The sequence below is a fragment of the Ursus arctos genome, unplaced genomic scaffold (genome assembly GCF_023065955.2).
Source record: "Ursus arctos isolate Adak ecotype North America unplaced genomic scaffold, UrsArc2.0 scaffold_24, whole genome shotgun sequence".
NCBI lineage: Eukaryota > Metazoa > Chordata > Mammalia > Carnivora > Ursidae > Ursus > Ursus arctos.
The window spans coordinates 12331082-12344509 of NW_026622919.1; the positions used below are offsets into that span (position 1 = coordinate 12331082).

At 39.7% G+C, this 13428-nt stretch overlaps 1 protein-coding gene across 7 annotated transcripts in view; it reads right to left on the reverse strand.

Annotated features, from left to right (window-relative positions):
• CEP112 (centrosomal protein 112) overlaps window positions 1-13428 on the reverse strand; it is a 418880-nt gene that overhangs the window by 330898 nt on the left and 74554 nt on the right. For all 7 annotated transcript variants that reach the window (XM_057317729.1, XM_057317726.1, XM_057317731.1 and 4 more), the window contains exons 10-12: window positions 11962-12061; window positions 8445-8563; window positions 2285-2428 (exon numbers count right to left, since the gene is read on the reverse strand). In XM_057317729.1, coding sequence (XP_057173712.1) covers window positions 2285-2428; window positions 8445-8563; window positions 11962-12061 — 363 coding nt within the window. The remainder of the gene's footprint in view (window positions 1-2284; window positions 2429-8444; window positions 8564-11961; window positions 12062-13428) is intronic.

The window sequence follows — 13428 nt, forward strand, 5'->3', positions numbered from 1 at the left end:
AGTGTTGCTCTATTATCTTCTGGTATCAAATATTGAGGTGAGAAAATCTGAGGGAAGCTTAATATTTTTCCCTTATAAATGACCCAAATTTTTGATGTTTTTCCTTCATTGGGGGGAGGGGAGTTTCAATCTGGCCAGTCAAAGGATTCTAAAGCGTCTCAAGGACTCCCCAAGATGTGCTCATCATACTTTGAGAACTACTGTGGTGAGAAATCTCTTCAGAAAATAACCTCATGTCTTCTGCTAAGATCCCAGGCTTCATAAAGGGGATGGGGGAGGGGATAAAAAGATCTGGTTGTTTTTGGTTGTTAATTTTATCATTAAAAAAGTTTTATTATAGGACATTTCAAACATACACAAAAGTAGAAGGAAGAATATGATAAACCCACTTGTGTCCAGCACCCAAAGTCAACATCTAGGTGCTTCTGAAACAAACTTCCTAGGAATCCAATATGTTGAAGCACCACCTGCACCTCTTCTTCCAGAGGTGACCGGTGCTGACAAGTCCTGAGCCTCTAGGAGAACCCCTGGTGTCATCCAGTTTGCTTGTAGATTTCTTCAGTGCTGAGTTAGGGTTCTGCTTTCTTGAACTGGTCAGTTTCAATTCACCCACTCCCTTTCCAACTACAAAAATTTTATTACTACCAAATGCTCTTTGTCCTTCTGGGTTTATGCCTTTTTCTTTATCCCCTTACTATCATTTTTATGGGAGGGGATGGAGGCCAACACAATCTTCAATCTGCCATCTTCAAGCAAACGTTAATTAACTTCTTGAATTGATTATTTTCTCATTTATATGTCTCTCTTGATTATCATTCTTGCATGTTACATTTTCAAAGATAATATTTAAAAATTACCTACTAAGCACTTACTATGTGACTTAATTTATGTATATTAATTTATTGAAAATTTCCAAGAGGGATGCCTGGGTGGCTCAGTTGGTTGAGCATCTGCCTTCAGCTCAGGTTGTAATCCTGAGGTCCTGGGATCGAGCCCCAAGTCGGGCTCCCTGCTCAGCGGGGAGCCTGCTTCTCCCTCTCCCTCTGCCCCTCTCCCCAAATAAATAAATAAAATCTTTAAAAAAATTTCCAACAACATATATTACACTGTACTTCTGTTATTCTATCTAACAGATGAGGAAAATTAACATGTGAAGAACTCACATGGCACTCAAGCTAGTAAGCTGGGATTTGAACCCAAGACCCTAAAGCCCAAGTTCCAAGTCACTGTGGATCCTGTTTCCCATTTCTTAAATTCTGTAACATAGGCTGTAGAACTGGTCTAGGGGTCTCCAAGATAAGCCTGAGTAACTGACTCTGGTTCAAAATCCACAGCTTTAAATTCAAGGAAGTATGGGGCCAAGCCAGGCTGGCCTGGGTGGACTGTCAGTGGAAAATGAGAACTGTGTTCTTGCCTAGGACACAAGGCTCCACCATTCTGTAAGGTTGTATCATATATCAGGAACAAGACTGATGAGGTGTAATTGCCTCGGATGGGAGGAGCCCTGTCCATGTACCCAGGAGCCATGTTTCAGGTTTATGTATTTTAGGAAATCAGCTAACCTTCTCAAAGTCTGAAGATGCTCACTCTCTGAGACCTGTCCTCGGCAACCAGGTACTCCCTGAGGTGACTCTTGAGGGGAATCCTTTATCTTTCCTTAGAGAAAGTGACTGGTCTCTGCTGTGTACTCTGGTAACCTCCTTCTGCATCCTCTTAGGAAGGGAACTAGGGTTTACCCATGTGATATCTGAGTCTGGTCTCTCAATCAAGTTAAAATGAAACAGAAAGAAGGAAGGAAGGAAGGAAGGAAGGAAGGAAGGAAGGAAGGAAGGAAGGAAGGAAGGAAGGAAGGAAGAGGGAAGAAGGCAGGGAGAGAGAAAGAGAGACAGAGGGAGGGAGAGAAAGAGAAAGAGGGAGGGAGGAAGGAAGAAAGGAAAGGAAGATGGAGAGGGAGGGAGGGAGGGAAGGAGGGAGGAAGGAAGGAAGGTCTCTAGATTGAAAGTCAGTAAAAAAACAAAAACAAAAAACAAGAAATAAGATTTGTAAAGGCTTCTGAGGGTTAAGGGAAAAAAACTGGCACTGAACAACCCAGAGTGAAATCCCATAGCAGACTTCAAGAGACTGTCCGTTGTCGCATATAATTTTGTAACAAGTCAGAAGGTAAAATTTTTTTTAATTCTATACCACATTTATTTATGCACTGCACACATCAAGGAAGCATGAAGTCATGGAGATTAACAGGATAGTTACTAAAAACGGCAAGAAAAGGGAAAAAAAGACTCACCGTGGACTGCGTCTGTGCCATGTATTCACTCTCCATTTTATTCAGACGCACGTTTGTGTCCTCGAGCAATTCTTGAATATTTTCTGTGTGCCGCTTTTGAAGATCAAACTTTTCCTTTTCCATTTCTGCGACGGCATTGTGGAGCTACACAGTGAATTCAAGATGCGACTCCGTCACTATTATTACAGAAGAGGCTACTATGCAATTCAGAAAAAAATGTTTTCCTATATTTCTCTATTTATTTGGTGAGCTGAACAACAAAAGATATAAAACTCATACAATAAACATTCCAAGTAAAGAGATTATATAAAGCATAATTATGAAACAGTTTTTTTCAGGGCGCCAGGGTGGCTCTGCCGGTGAAGCAGCCCACTCTTGATTTCGGCTCAGGTCATGATCTCAGGGGTCGTGAGACAGAGACCTGCATCAGACTCCAGGCTCAGTGGGAAGTCTGCTTGAGATTCTCTCCCTCCCTCTCCCGCTGCCCCTAACCCCGCTCTCTCTCTCTCTCTCTCTAAAATAAACAAGTAAATCTTTAAATAAAATTTAAAAAATGAAAAAAAGAAACAATTTCTTCTTGACTTCCCTGAGCTGAAAATCTTAATGAATAAACAAATATTAAACGGAATTATCCTCAGGTAGGAAGAGTAAATGCATCACACAGATAACACAATGCCTTGGCTGAACAACACTAGTATTTGCCTGAAACCAGGAAACAGAAATATTTATAATACTGTTATTGACTAGGAATATGATCTCACTGGCAGGATTTTCATCTCATTTGCACAAAATTTTGCACAAGAGTAGTGTTAAAAATGCTTTCCCCTTCACCCTCACCCCTGACAAGGAACTTTTTTTTACTCATTTCATAATCTATACAAAAGCAGACTTAAAGATGGCATTTATAAATCAAACAGGGAAAGAGTTCGCTAAGTAGGAATGTATACCACATGTCCTCCTGTATATAGGTCTTTTTAAGGTCATGTATCTACTGTTTAAATGGATGAAGCACCAAAATATCTATGTAACTAAGGTAAAGAAAACACGGTTCAGAGGATAGCTTCCAAAGGGAGTTAAAAATCTGCTCCCAGCCTGGGGATATTCCTTCACTTATCTTAATGGGAGTGAAATTCTGAGTCTAACTCCTATCCCCACACCTAACCCCAGGCTCACTGAATAGGCGGGGAGTGAAGAAGTCCAGAAGGGTTTAAAAGACAGATTTGATGTCCCATTCATGAATAGGAGAGACAAGGATATAACACATGTGTAGAAATTCGGTTTTGACTAGGAAGATACTGAACAGGGAAAACCCTGAGAGATGGTGGGAACTCGAGGCAGAATGTTGACAGTAATTGTGCTCATTATTGTCAAGGGCCCTAAGAACTTTTCTCATTTCTAGCTGAACAGGAAAAGTGGGGATGGCTCAGTAATGGCCACACAAAAGAAGACCCTTGGGTTTCACAAATTTCACATATGCAGTTTGGGCTATTTTGAGTGGTCCCCCGAATCCCTGATACGTCTATTTTGCCAAAGTCTATGTTTCAAACTGGTGTTATGTCTGATATTCAGAAATCAGTCACTTAGCGGGCACATGAATGTGGCCAAGCCCACAGCACCTAAATTTCAGAGCTATTGACTGACCTATGTAGTAACTCTGACAAAGTGATCGGAAGGGCCACTTAGAATTTTGTGGTTTTACTCATGTTGTAGTGGTTTCTTTATGTCTGTGGTCTCCCAGAGGTCCTAGGACATATGCCTACTGAAAGCTGCAAGTCTACTGCATCTAGCAGTCCGCTAGCACGTCGTGGCTTCTCGGGTGCCTCCCACCACTGATTTACAAGGGCACTGTGCCTGTTGAAGCCAGAGGAGTGTCTGTAAGTCAGCCAAAGGAGTTTCCATAAGTCAGCCCGAGTTATCTCATCCAGGGAACTTAGAGTTAAGACTTCAGGGGTAAACATGATCCTGGCAGAAACACGTATGCTCGAATTTGGCTGACACGTCTGAGGATCAAACAGGTGTATGTAGTCTAATAACCTGACTGGAGATGACTAATACTCAAGTATTCATCCGGAAATTTTATTAGTATCTACCATGTACCAGGCACAATACATCACTGAGAGCTTTCCCAGACCTAGGAATGAACTGGAGTCCAGGTAACTTGGTCTCGGAGGCTTTACAGGGCAAACATTCCCCTCGGGATAAATTGTTCTAGCAGCAAATATTATTTGTCATGCTCTGAAGTACAGACCTTGCTGGGGCTTATTAAGCCATCAGGATGCCACCCAGGGCCCTGATAATGAGGAGATCAATCCATTTTTTAGCCAGGGTTTGGCAATGCATACATGGGAGGCCAAAGGCCTTCCCAGCATCCTACATATGGGTCTTTTGCCTGGACATTTGACCATGTAGATGCCTTATGCTAGAAGGGACCCAGAGAAGCCAGGAATCTGTCTAAATAGATGGCGAAGTACTGTAAAACCCCACAGGTCAGCAATGCAGCCACTCTGGAAAACAGTCAGGTAGTTCCTTGACATGTTAAACACAGAATTACCACATACCCCAGAGATTCCACTCCTAGGGGTACCCCTGTGAAATAACGGAAATATAGATTCTGGCACAGAGCTAAAATCCCTGTGATGTGCTCAGTGATGAGATCACTAGGTGCGTCTTTTGTTCTAATATTTGTCTCTGACCCCAGTTGCTGGCCCAGAGCTCCTAAATCCCTTAGAATTTCCTGGGTGATAGGAGTGTGTGTTGTTCTAATGAGGTGACTTTGGTTGGCTCTTGGACAGCTTCGGGATGGGGGCTGGTGACCTAGACAGTCAAGCCACATGATTAGAAGCTTATAACTTTCAGCCCCACTCCCCATCCTCTAGGAAGGGGAGAATGGTTAAAGATTAAGTTTACCATTGCTCATGCATGCGTAGTAAGGCCTCCCTAAAAATCCCAAAAGTTTGGGGTTTAGAGAGATTCTGGGTTGGTGACCACGTGGAGGCACTCAGGGACAGGGCACAGAAACTCTGTGTCCCTTCCCACATACCTAGCCTGTGTATCTTTTTGTCTGGTTATTTATCAGCAGCTACTATTATATCCTTTATAATAAAACAGTAAATGTAAGTCATGTTTCCCTAAGTTCTGTGAACTATTCCAGCAAATCGGAGAACCCGAGAAGGGGTTTCATGTTACTCCTATTTATAGCTGCTTGGTAAGAAGTACAGGTAACAACCTGGGACTTTTAATTGACATCTCAAGTGGGGGCAGTTTTGTGGAATTTAGCCCTTACCTTGTAGAATCTGACACTAACTCGCTCTAGGCAAATAGTATCAAATCTAGTTGAATTATAGGGCATCCAGTTGGCATCCAAGAAAATTGCTTGATATGTAGAAAACCCACGTATCTGGGAGTCAGAGGTGTTATGAGTGTATGAGTGAAGGAAAACACAGGCAATGTTTTTTGCCATACAATAGCCAAGAGAAATGAAAATATATATCCACACAAAAACTCATACACAAATTTTCATAGCAGCATTATTCATGATATCCAAAAAAATGGAATCAATTCAAATCCCCATCAACTGATGAATGGATAAACAAAATGTGGTATGTCCATTCAATGAATCATTCAGCCTTAATGCTGACTGAACTCTTTTTTTTTTTTTTAAGATTTTTTTTTATTTATTTATTTGACAGGATAGAGACAGCCAGCGAGAGAGGGAACACAAGCAGGGGGAGTGGGAGAGGAAGAAGCAGGCTCATAGCGGAGGAGCCTGATGTGGGGCTCGATCCCATAACGCCGGGATCACGCCCTAAGCCAAAGGCAGACGCTTAACCTCTGTGCCACCCAGGCGCCCCCTGACTGAACTCTTTATTCATGACACAACATGATGAAACTTAAAAACGGGTAAGTGAGAGAAGTCAGTCACAAAATGCCACATAGTGCGTAATTCTATAGGCAAAACTCTGGAGACAGAAAGTGGATTACTGGTTGCAAGAGGCTGGAGGAAAGGGAAACAGGAAATGACTGCCAATTGGTTTCTCTCTGGGATGACAGAAATGTCCTAGAAATTAGATAATGATGATGGTCACACAAACCTGTAAATATAATGAAAACCACTGAACTGTACGCACACTTTAAGAGGGTGAATTTAATGAATCATAGCCAATGTTTTTAAAGGCCCACAGATTAGAAACAGCATGGTAGAGTCAGATAACTGGGAAAGTTCTGTGAAGCCAGTCCAAAAGTACAAAAAGAAGTGTAGGGTCGTGACAGAAGGTGAGGCTTGAGAGATCCAGAGTCTCGGCCATGAAGAGCCCTGTAAATGTCCTACTGGGAAAGCACTGCAGTGATTTAAACACGGTGCTGAGGGAAACCAGATGTGTGTTAGAAAGTCCATCGGTGTGGTGTATTGTGGGGCGTGGACTAAAGAGGGCCAGAGAGTCCAGTTACAGCAAACCTAGGAAGGGGCGATGGTCTCCGGAACTAGGGAGGGGACGGTGGTGAATAACAAAACAAGCAGAGTGAACAAAACAAGCAGAACTTGGCAAGTGACTGGAATGTGAGAGTTGAGGCAAAAAGAAGAGCCTAAGCAGCTGGGCAGACAGCAATGCCCCAGGGAACAGCGAATAGGGAAAACCCCGAGGAGGAGACCGTTTTAGCAACGAAGGAAGAAGATGGGGTTTGGTAAGAACAATGAGATTTAGATCAAGGAGAGATCTTAAGCAGGTAGTTAGTTGTACAATGGACTTGGATGGAGATTTCTGTCAGGGATATTATGGAGGACATGCACACATATGCGGGCACACACACACCACACCTACCCACATGCATGCACATACACGCACCCGTGTGCACACTCACACCACCTGTCCATACAGATGCTTAATAATTTTTTAATGAATGACTGCATAAATTACAAAGTACATCTATCACCTGCTTGTTAATTTTTGGTACCTATCTTGCTTGCACCAGGTTTTTACCTCAGATTTACACGCAATTGTACGTCATAAAAAAGACCTTCAATCACGTTTGCAGTGCATTCATAGCCACTAATTACTGTGCAGCTGTAAGGAAGACCTGTTAATCCAACTGAGGGAATAAAATGTACGCTCGTACACAGAAGGCAGAAGACTTTTCCTAGAAGACTTGGCAATTTAAACCGCAGAGTAAGGAACTAAGGAATCAGACAAAGGGAGGAAGGGGATCCGCTATGTACGTAACGTACCTGCAGCAAACTCAAAAATATGCCAAATTTATAGAAAAGTATAAAACCAAAATGTGACAAAGAGGAAAAAACACATAAACCGACAAAATGAAATCAGAAAAGAGCTAACTCTCGACTTCCTAATATGGCGTCAGTGTACTTCCCAGCCTCGTCCTGAAGCTGCCGTCACCAGGACCTACTTCAGACCACCAGTGTCTGCTTAGAAAGGCATTTATAACTTTCAGTAAAATATTCTGAACCCAGACTATAATTGAGAGAATATGAGTTATCACAATATCTTTATGGTAGAATACCTCAAAAGAAGTGACATACTTTATTTTAAACACATACTGTAATTTGAACTAATGGCTAAGGGCTTAAGTGAAAGTACTATATGACTATGTGAGATTTGTACATAAGAAGTATTTTTGTTACATTGCTCTTGGCACTGCTAAATTATATGAAAATATTTTTAATTAATTAAATTAAATGCTCCTCCAAGAATAACCCATCCACTACTGATTTTGTTTACATCAAAAACAAGTTTATACTATAAATATTGTGTTATCTGAAATTTCAGAAAAGAAATGATCCAATGGCCTAAATCCAAAATTGAAAAGGTAAAATCTCCAAAAATGACCCTAATGCTTTTTCCCTACTAATTTTTCTTAAAATCTATAGGCTATGACAAAAAAATTCAGAACATGAAATTCAAGAATTAGTCAAAAGTAAGTTTTCTAAGTGAAAACTACACTATAAACCATTAGACTTCCAGAAGAAAATACACCAAAACATGAACAATAGCAATTTCTAGACAGTTGGTCTTGAATTTTAAGTTATTTTATTTTCCTTTTTTCATACTTTTCTGTATATTCTGTGAGCATCCATTATTTTTATAATAAAATATATTACTTGGAAACATAAACCTTTTTTTTTCCATCACAATCTTATGACGCTTACCTTTTTTTCCCAATCATTATTCAGAGATTCTGTACTCTGTTCACATATCTTTTTTAGCTCTGTAATCTGGTTTTCTTTGGTCTCTCTGATAACTTGACAGTCACGTATAAGGGTCTGAACTGTCAAAAATGATGAAAACATAGTTAAACCAATTCTAGCTACCTCATAAGAGTCTGATGACAAAAAATATGGTTCACCAGTTAACAGTTCCATTTTTCTGCAAGTCTTCTCAATTGTCTAAAGTATCTCTTATTCCTTCCTTTCTCCATTTCTGCCACCACAGCCCTGGCTGAATCCATTATTACTCACTCTCTAGACAATTTTAACAGTGTGCTGGCCTCCGTATCATTCCCTTCCAGGGGGTCCTCTGTTGCTTTGAAGAGGCCTTTCTACAGTGCAAATCCAGCACTGTTACTCCCAGACTTGAAATCTTTCTACAGCTTCCCTCACTTAAAAGGTAAAAGCCAAAAATCTCTAATATGGAAAACAACTCCTCATGATCTGACTGCTTCCTGGCCATATCTCTCACCACTTCCATATTTTTAACCTTGTACTGTAAACACACCAACCTATCTGCAGCTTCCTGAGGCCATACTCTTTCATCTATTCATGGCCTCACCGTGATCGCTTATTACACGCGATGCCCATCCTTCCCTTGTTGAAAAACTGCTACTTATCCTTGGTCTCAATTCGAGTGTCACCTTCTTTATGAACCATTCACCAATCAGATTTCTCCCCTTGCAGGGGCAAAAAGCAACTCCTCTTCATTCCCAGGGAACCTCATCTATTTCTCCAATAAATCACTTACTACTTATATGTTATAGTGGCTTACGTGCCTGTCTCCTGAGGAGAAAGATATTTCAACTTTTTATCTACGGGGCATAACAAATACTGCCACACAGGCAAGTACTCAAAAAGATGTGACCCGAATACATAGACAGAGGAACTCATCATTTCAATATATCATCGCTCTGAGCATGTTAAAATCACTGCCAAGGTTTATGTTACTGAAACAAAATAGGCTTCAAATTATATAAAACATTTCCCTTATAAATCATTTAAATTTCTATCTTCTTTTTTAAATGATTTGAATTGTCACTGATTTAAGTGAAAATCTGTTTAATATATTCATGTAAAATAAATTCTGGAGGGTAAAATAAATTCAGTTGTATGTTTGCTTGAATGTACTATTTTCCTAGCTTACTGAATATGTTCTTCTTCACTTACTTTAAGATTGCAAAATTTTCGTAAACATTTACATAGAAATTTCTTTCACTCATGTATCTCAACTATGCAACACTGGAGGGGAAAAGGCGAAGAATCCAAGTTAACCTGGTATTAGTCTTTAGCATCTACGACATTTTACTTCACAATTCCAAAATTAAAGCTAAGATCTGTTCGCAATTCAAAAAGCCTTAGGAAATATTATTTTTAAACCTTAGGCATGTTTTAAATTGCCTGGTTTGAATCAGAGTAAGAAACGAAAACCTAGAAAAAAATTTTTAATATTTTTGTAGCCACTGATATTTGGCAAAAGAACCTGAACAAATTTCTAATTACTTTTACCAACATTTAAGGCTGGAAATAAACCTAAAAATATCTATTTCATTAGTTAACTTATATATGTAATTGCCACCCTAAATTTCAAGGGCATTACCATTCGCTCAGATACATTCAGGCCTGGTGAAGAGAGCCAGTAAGTTCCATATGGCAAACCCTAAACAGAGAACTCTCCCATCGCTTATATCTTACCATTCACTAAATCTTCCAAAATACCTTCTTCCCTTCCACTCTCACTAGCCTCCTCGCCCCCGCCATCATTCCGGTATTCCGGGTCCTTATCACCTCTCATGCAAAGTTACCGAAGCACGGAAGCAGAACATCCTTGAGTTGGCAGGGACTTTATATATTATTTATTCCAACCTCACCATTTTATAATGCGTAAGCCATGGCCCAGAAACTTCCTGGTGTCATACAGCAGACACTGAACAGCAGGGCTGGGATTAGAGCCCATGTTTCTAATAAGTGGAATGTGCTCTCATTCTCTCTCTCTCTCTCTCTCTCTCTCTCCTCATGCTGCCTCTACTCTAACAGACTGGAAACCAGCCTCCCCTTGTTTGGCACACCCACCTTTACCAGGCTACTTCTCCTAAAATCTCAAAAATCTTCTCTGACTCCTCAGCACCTACAGGATAACCCTGAAACTTCTAAGTCTGAAAGTCAAGGTCATGCTTAAGTCAGGACCAGTCCCGTGTCTAGTCCTTTTCGATCCTTCTCCTAATGTACAGGACATCCACTCCAGCCCAGTGGTTCTGCAGCACCCTTCCCACACCTGATGACACACCATTCCTATCCCTGTACTCGCAACTCTTCTCTCGAACTCATCAAATCTTACCAAATTTATAAAGTTCCTCTCTCCAAAACGTATTTTCAACACTCACTCTCCCGACCTACCTGTTGCATTTCAAGGTCTTAACCTACAATCTTAGTCAATTTTACACTTGATTACATGCTTTCTTTTCCTTCTCCAAAGGAAAGTGTAAATAGGGAATACTTTTTAAATATTTGTTCTGTCAATCACGATGCCAGCGTATATCACAAGGATTAAAGTAGATACTTAATGCAATGAACTTTATTAGACCCAGGAGGAGTAATTTCCCTAGACTTCCCCGTGAAAGCCAGTAAGCTCTAATCTATAACCCACCCAGGGCAGCTCCAGTCCAGTAAGGAGAGAGAATTAAGAAGAGGGAGGACAGTGACAGACTCATCCAACTCCTTAACCAAACCAACCACCACTGCCACCACCACCATCCATACACACACATACCTACACACACACATCCATACATAAACACATTTCCCCCACATACCACATACACACACACACCACACACCCCATACACACACATACATACCCACACCTTACAAACACATACACTCACCCTATACACACCACATACCCCATACACACACACACACACCACATATCCCACACATATACCTCATGTACCCCATACACAGACATACACACACACACCATACACACCCAAATATACACACCCACACACACCATACATACACACACATACACACACACACCACATACCCCACACACACCATACACACCATACACACCATACACACCCAAATATACACACCCACACACACCATACATACACACACACACACACACACACCACATACCCCACACACACAACCTGCACATCCACACCATACACGTACACATATCCCATACCCCCTCACACACATATCCCATACCCCCTCACACACATAGCACATATCCCATACCCACATATACACCATACACACATATCACACCACACATATCACACCACACACCTCACACACACACACAGAGTTTTCTCTCAGTCATATGAAAGCCCACATAAACATCCCCATGTCATGCTAAAAGGTCAGAAATAAACTTTTACTTTATACAGCCACTAAAATAAAATGGAAATGCTTTTTAAAAATGAACGTAACCATACAACATCACCTTTCTTTTCAAGTTTTCTAATAGTCTCCTCCATTTCATTTTGTTTCTTTTTGTATAAAGTTTTCAATTCTTCTATTTCATTATTCTTTCTTTCTAAAATCTGCAAATGAATTTAAAATGTTTTAGTAAACTATTTTTTATATTTAGAACAATAACTTTTTTAAACAAGCACAATATTTTTTGCAATTCTATCTCAGCTAATCCCATAAATGGTTTCCCCAAAAAAAGATGTAAAAATTATAATTTAGTGCATTGAGAAAATATCAAATTAACTAGAATAACTGATTACTGAAAGAAATGTTATCAGCTTCTAATTTTCATGTATCAATTTTTGAGAATGTAAATAATAAATTAGGTGATTCTCTAAAATATAATTCAGAGATCAAAGGGTCATAAAGTAGCAGAGAGAAGCCATTAGAAAATCGGCATGTTGGCACAGCACAATCCAGCCCCTGCTACCCTGGGACAGAACACCTTCAGATAAGTGGTCCCCGGATCCTCCCTCCCTCTGGTGTCCTTTCTTTTTCATGCACAATAACAAGAATCCCCAGACACATGGAAAGATGAGCTCTAATAGGCTTCTTTTATATCTAGCTCTGCTATTAAGAATCAAAAAAATCAGTTCAAAATAAGTCAAAAATCGCATGAATATTTTACATCATTAATTGTGTTGTGCCAGAAGTTTTAAATGAATCATTTTATAAGATTTAATCATGATTTTATACTCTTAAATACATCTACACACACATGCACAAAAACAAAACAAAACAAAAAAACCCTAGAGAAATAACCAAAATGTAGTAGCTGGCGAGTAGGACAAAACATGTGCTAACGAAGGGGAAGAAAGAAAACCAAACTGAGGCAGGAGTATGAATATCTCCTTTTCTTATGGTTGGAGTATATTTCTTATACACCCAAATTCAGCTTTAAAAAAAAAAATGGCAGGGGGCATTATTCACCAACGTCTAATCAACTTTTTTTTAGTACTTTTATTACCAGCATTTTACTTTACCTTTCATAGTTTTAGTTCCACCTCTAAGAATGATTGGTAAATTTTTAAGAAAAAGAGCTCGTTTGATCCTAAGGTTCATAAAGAAGCAAAAAAGGAAAAGAATGTATGCAAAAAGATAAAACGCTCTAATGTTGTTCCTCCCCAATTCCTGACACTTAGAAAATGCCATCTGAGCAACAAACTGATGAATATACTTTCCAAATCTGTCATAAGGTCAAGGATTTTATTTATATTTTACCTGGCATTGCATTGCTTTCTTTTTTCATGCAGAATTTATTTTAAAAGAGAAATTCCTGGAAAGAATTTTATTATTAAATGTTTTTCTTAGAATAGATTTTTGTAACAGACGTACCAAGAAGCCTATTTCTAACTCTATTACCGTGATTTTTCCAAATATATTTTTATACTTATCTATCTTATACATCAATAGATTCTATTTCATTTGGATATATATT